Here is a 3,754-nt window from a genome sequence, read left to right as displayed (position 1 = left end):
AAATACTAAAAAGTGTCAAACGAAAAAGTGACCAACCACCGAGGGTACTCCCAGTTTTGAGGCAAGACAGTGGAAAAAAAAACGAACGAGTTTGAACACAAATAAAATTAAACAAAAGTTTATTACACTTAACTTGAGTTTGTTTGATTTGTCACAATACTTCAATAAAATATTAATTGGACTAAATTGAAAACTCGGAAATGAAGAAAATCGATTGTGCACGGAGAACTGCAGCGAACATAAATATAATTAAAGAAAAAAAGTATTGGTTTTGAAATTTTCTTTATTTATTTTCTTTATTCATAAAAAAACTGATATTTTCTTATATTATAAATTAAGGTATTTATGTTTTTTTCCTAAACCGACCGGTAATTGCCAGTGTGCATAACAAGTTTGGGCACTTTTTCCGAATTCGGTTCATCCGCCATAGTGGCCATAAGTTTCTGCAAGTTCACTGGTAATTTCCAAGGGAATGATGGAAAGAGAGGAATAACAAATCCGTATAAATAATTTCAAGATTGTTCAGGTGTAAACCGAAAACGCGATCAAAAATTAAATTAGAAGAATAAGTCTTTTAACTGCTTATTTAATTGTCGGTGTACAGGCCGCCGCACGGTTTAATCATTTTCTGACGTACATTCAATTTTGCAGTCCAAAACCAGTCACTGAAATGAAAAAATAAAATTGTTTTTCAAATTTTCTTTTCTTGATTTGTGTGCACCTACGTTGAAGACCAAGATTGTTTACTTTTTGCTCTTTGGTGTGACAGTCTTGGTCTGACAGATTTGGTCTGACAGCTTTATCATGGATTTTGGTCTGGTCTAGGCGTGGGATAGGAAACAGCACCTTCCTGGTAATTTCCCCCTAACTTGTCCATGTTTCAGCGGTGTATGCACTTCGGAAGGAATCGGTCAAGGAAAATTTCAAATGGGCAGCAGCGGCAGCGAAAGCAAGCCAGAGAGGGTGAAGAAAAGCCCCAAGAAATCGCTCCCTCTCATTTGTTCTGCTGTTCGTAAAGCTGTTTCTTGACCCCTTTCCTTCCGATCTGCGTACTAGCCCTTCGAAAGGACGTCATCCGGATTCTGCGGACAGTCACTATCTTGCTCCCCGACCAGTGTTGACACCTTCACAATTTTCTCCCGGATCGCGTTCCAGATTCTTGCAATCTTGGGTGGATTCCTAAACCGTGGATTCTGTCCTTGCTGTTGGCCACTTTCAAGTCGGTGATAGTTGCTCTCGGTGCTTGGACGGCTGCAGAAGAGAAATGCAGAGTTGTGAAATTAACCTTACTTTTAAATTTTATTACTTACCCATTTTCATAACTTGAGTGTAATGCCCATCGAACTGTCAATTCTTCACCCTTCAGATTGCTCGAAAACTGCCCAAGGCCCAAGGATTGACCACATCCGACAAAAATAGTTTCTGGTAGTCCTAATTTGTTCAGCATCAGCGTGTTCACGTCGATCTCTGACAGTCAGTCTGGACATTGGCCCGCGTCTCGGTGCTGGTAGGGTAACCGTATCAATCACGACCATCGTGTCCTCTCCGGGTCGACTTGTTTGAACAAGACACGTACACCAACACCATCAGCCTAGTCCGTGAACGCCAAAATCCGACCCATCGCGATTCCAATCTCACTCGCGATACGCGCTATACGGTTCATCGCAAACCACCGCGATCTTTGGCCACTGATGCTGATGGGAACTCTCGAGCAGTTAGCGATTTGGGCTGAGATCGTTCTTGCGGTCCGCCCCGAGGCCGTGATTTTCGCCAGCTGCTGGAACAGGCTGCACGAGCTGCGCAGAATCGAGGTAATCGCTAAACCAAGCTTAATCCGGCGGTACAACGTTGGTTCTGACGCGAGCACTTGTCGTTGCGGTACTTTTTTGCCGGACGAAATTGTTTGCCGTAGTAGGTCCAGCCGGCACGGAATCGTCTACCTTTCGTTGTTTACATCAGGACAGTGACAGTTGTGGTCGCGGGTGCCCGCTGAGAAATGTAACGCCCCGGTCGGCCTTCATCAGCTCCAGTTTTTCAACCTTCAGGCTTATCGGAGCGTTTTATTTCTCAGAGGGTGGAATAGTGGGACTGAGTAACGGGATCTTTCAAAATCGAAGTGACGCATTCGCAAATGACGTTGCGTTTTATGTTTCTTGCCGTTCTGTGATACTTGCATGCAAGTATTTCTAGCAAAACAATGTAAATGGGTCATTGTTTGGTCATTGCCGAAGTGTAATAGAGTCAATCCTGCTCATTCCTTATGTAAACATCAACTTACTTGAGCAGGATAGACTCTTTGTTTACACTTCGACATTGGCCCATTTACATTGTTTTGCTTGGTTTTTGGATTGATTGTTTCGCCCTTATTCACCCAATTAGCATAATTTCTACACTAAACCTCATTTAAATCTAGTCAAAGAAAAAAAAAAAAAACATAGTTCGAGTTTTAAAACAAGTTTGTAAAATAATTCCAATCAAAATAAAGAGAATCCAAAACTAAATAACTAATAAAATCATTTCAACACAATACTAACAATAACAAACTAAACACAATTTAAAAATATTTTTATTTTGACTAAACTTTGCGCAAACGTTATTTGTGAACGCCCCCTGAAACGTCAACAGCTGAGCGCAGTAGGCATTTGTTTTTGTCTAGTTTGCGTCGTCGCGGCAGACGTCCGGGAGTGAGGAGCACCGTTATGTGTTTTGTTTATTGTTCGTGGGTGTTATTTGTTGTGTTAATTTTGTTCTACCAATGCAATCGCAGAAGGTGGTCTTTTTGGCATTCCGGATTCTGATCCAAATGGAGCCACAGCAGGAAGGTGGTAAGAACCGTGGCAAAAGAAAGCCACAAGACAGTCAACAGCAGCAACAACACCATGAACCTGGTAGCGGCGGAGACCACTCCGGAGGTCCACAGCAGTAACAAGTGGTCAGCAGCAGCAGCATCCTCTACAAGTTCAAGGTCAACAGCAAGGACAAGTAAGAGTTTTTTTGTTTACCTTATTGTTTGCCTTAAATAAACTTACAAAAAATATTTTTATCTTCCAGGCAAATACAGCAGCAACAAATCCAGTCCAAACCACCATCGGAACCGGCTTCTGAATCCGGCGGGTCTCAACAGTGTGGGGATTTTCTCCAGAACATGCAACAGCAGCAGCAGCAGCAACAGGTGTCATAACCTGCTCCTGCACCGGTTCAAGCTGAGCCCCTGAAACAAGCTCAGGGCCAACAGCAGAAGGGAGGTAGTGGCAGTGGAATTTATAAGTAAGTAAATGTTTTCTAAATGTACTGCAACTTACTGTGCAATGATTGAAACTTTATTTTCTGACAGACAAAAATAACAGCATAAAAAACAGGAGCAGCAAGAGTTGGAAAAAACCGCACAGCAACCTCAGCAACCACTGGCAGCTGCCCACTTCCGTTCACCGTTCCCCATCCACCGTCAGGCCTCAGGCAGGCATCTGCCGACCCATGGCCTAATCCGTGGCGTCGAATAGGATCTGTCCGGCAGGAAGATCGACAAGGGAAGCGAAAAATTTGCTGCTGGTAGGTGAATTTCTTGGGCTGCTGGAGTTGAGTGTAAGTTGTTGATGGACCAAATGTGCGATTTGACGGCTGCCTAAATCATCCGGAACAGGACCACAACTCGTCAAACTACTTCGCGTCCAGAACCTTTCTACAGATAGTCCGCGATCAAGGCAACCAAATAACTGGAGAAAGCGCTGAATCCGCGAATGCTGTTCCAGAAAAG

The 3,754-nt window shown here is 43.3% G+C and overlaps 1 protein-coding gene across 1 annotated transcript; it reads right to left on the bottom strand.

Annotated features, from left to right (window-relative positions):
* Nucleotides 1-995: 995 nt before the first annotated feature.
* LOC119770323 lies at nt 996-1,941 on the bottom strand. The gene is made up of 2 exons (XM_038264988.1): nt 1,311-1,941; nt 996-1,251 (listed from the first exon to the last, which is right to left on the bottom strand). Exons 1-2 carry the CDS (start codon nt 1,445-1,447, stop codon nt 1,053-1,055), a joined length of 336 nt encoding a protein of 111 aa, XP_038120916.1. The 5' UTR covers nt 1,448-1,941; the 3' UTR covers nt 996-1,052.
* Between the last annotated feature and the right edge of the window lie 1,813 nt (nt 1,942-3,754).

The sequence above is a fragment of the Culex quinquefasciatus genome, chromosome 3 (genome assembly GCF_015732765.1).
Source record: "Culex quinquefasciatus strain JHB chromosome 3, VPISU_Cqui_1.0_pri_paternal, whole genome shotgun sequence".
NCBI classification, from domain to species: domain Eukaryota; kingdom Metazoa; phylum Arthropoda; class Insecta; order Diptera; family Culicidae; genus Culex; species Culex quinquefasciatus.
This window is presented reverse-complemented; position numbering and strand designations above follow the sequence as displayed.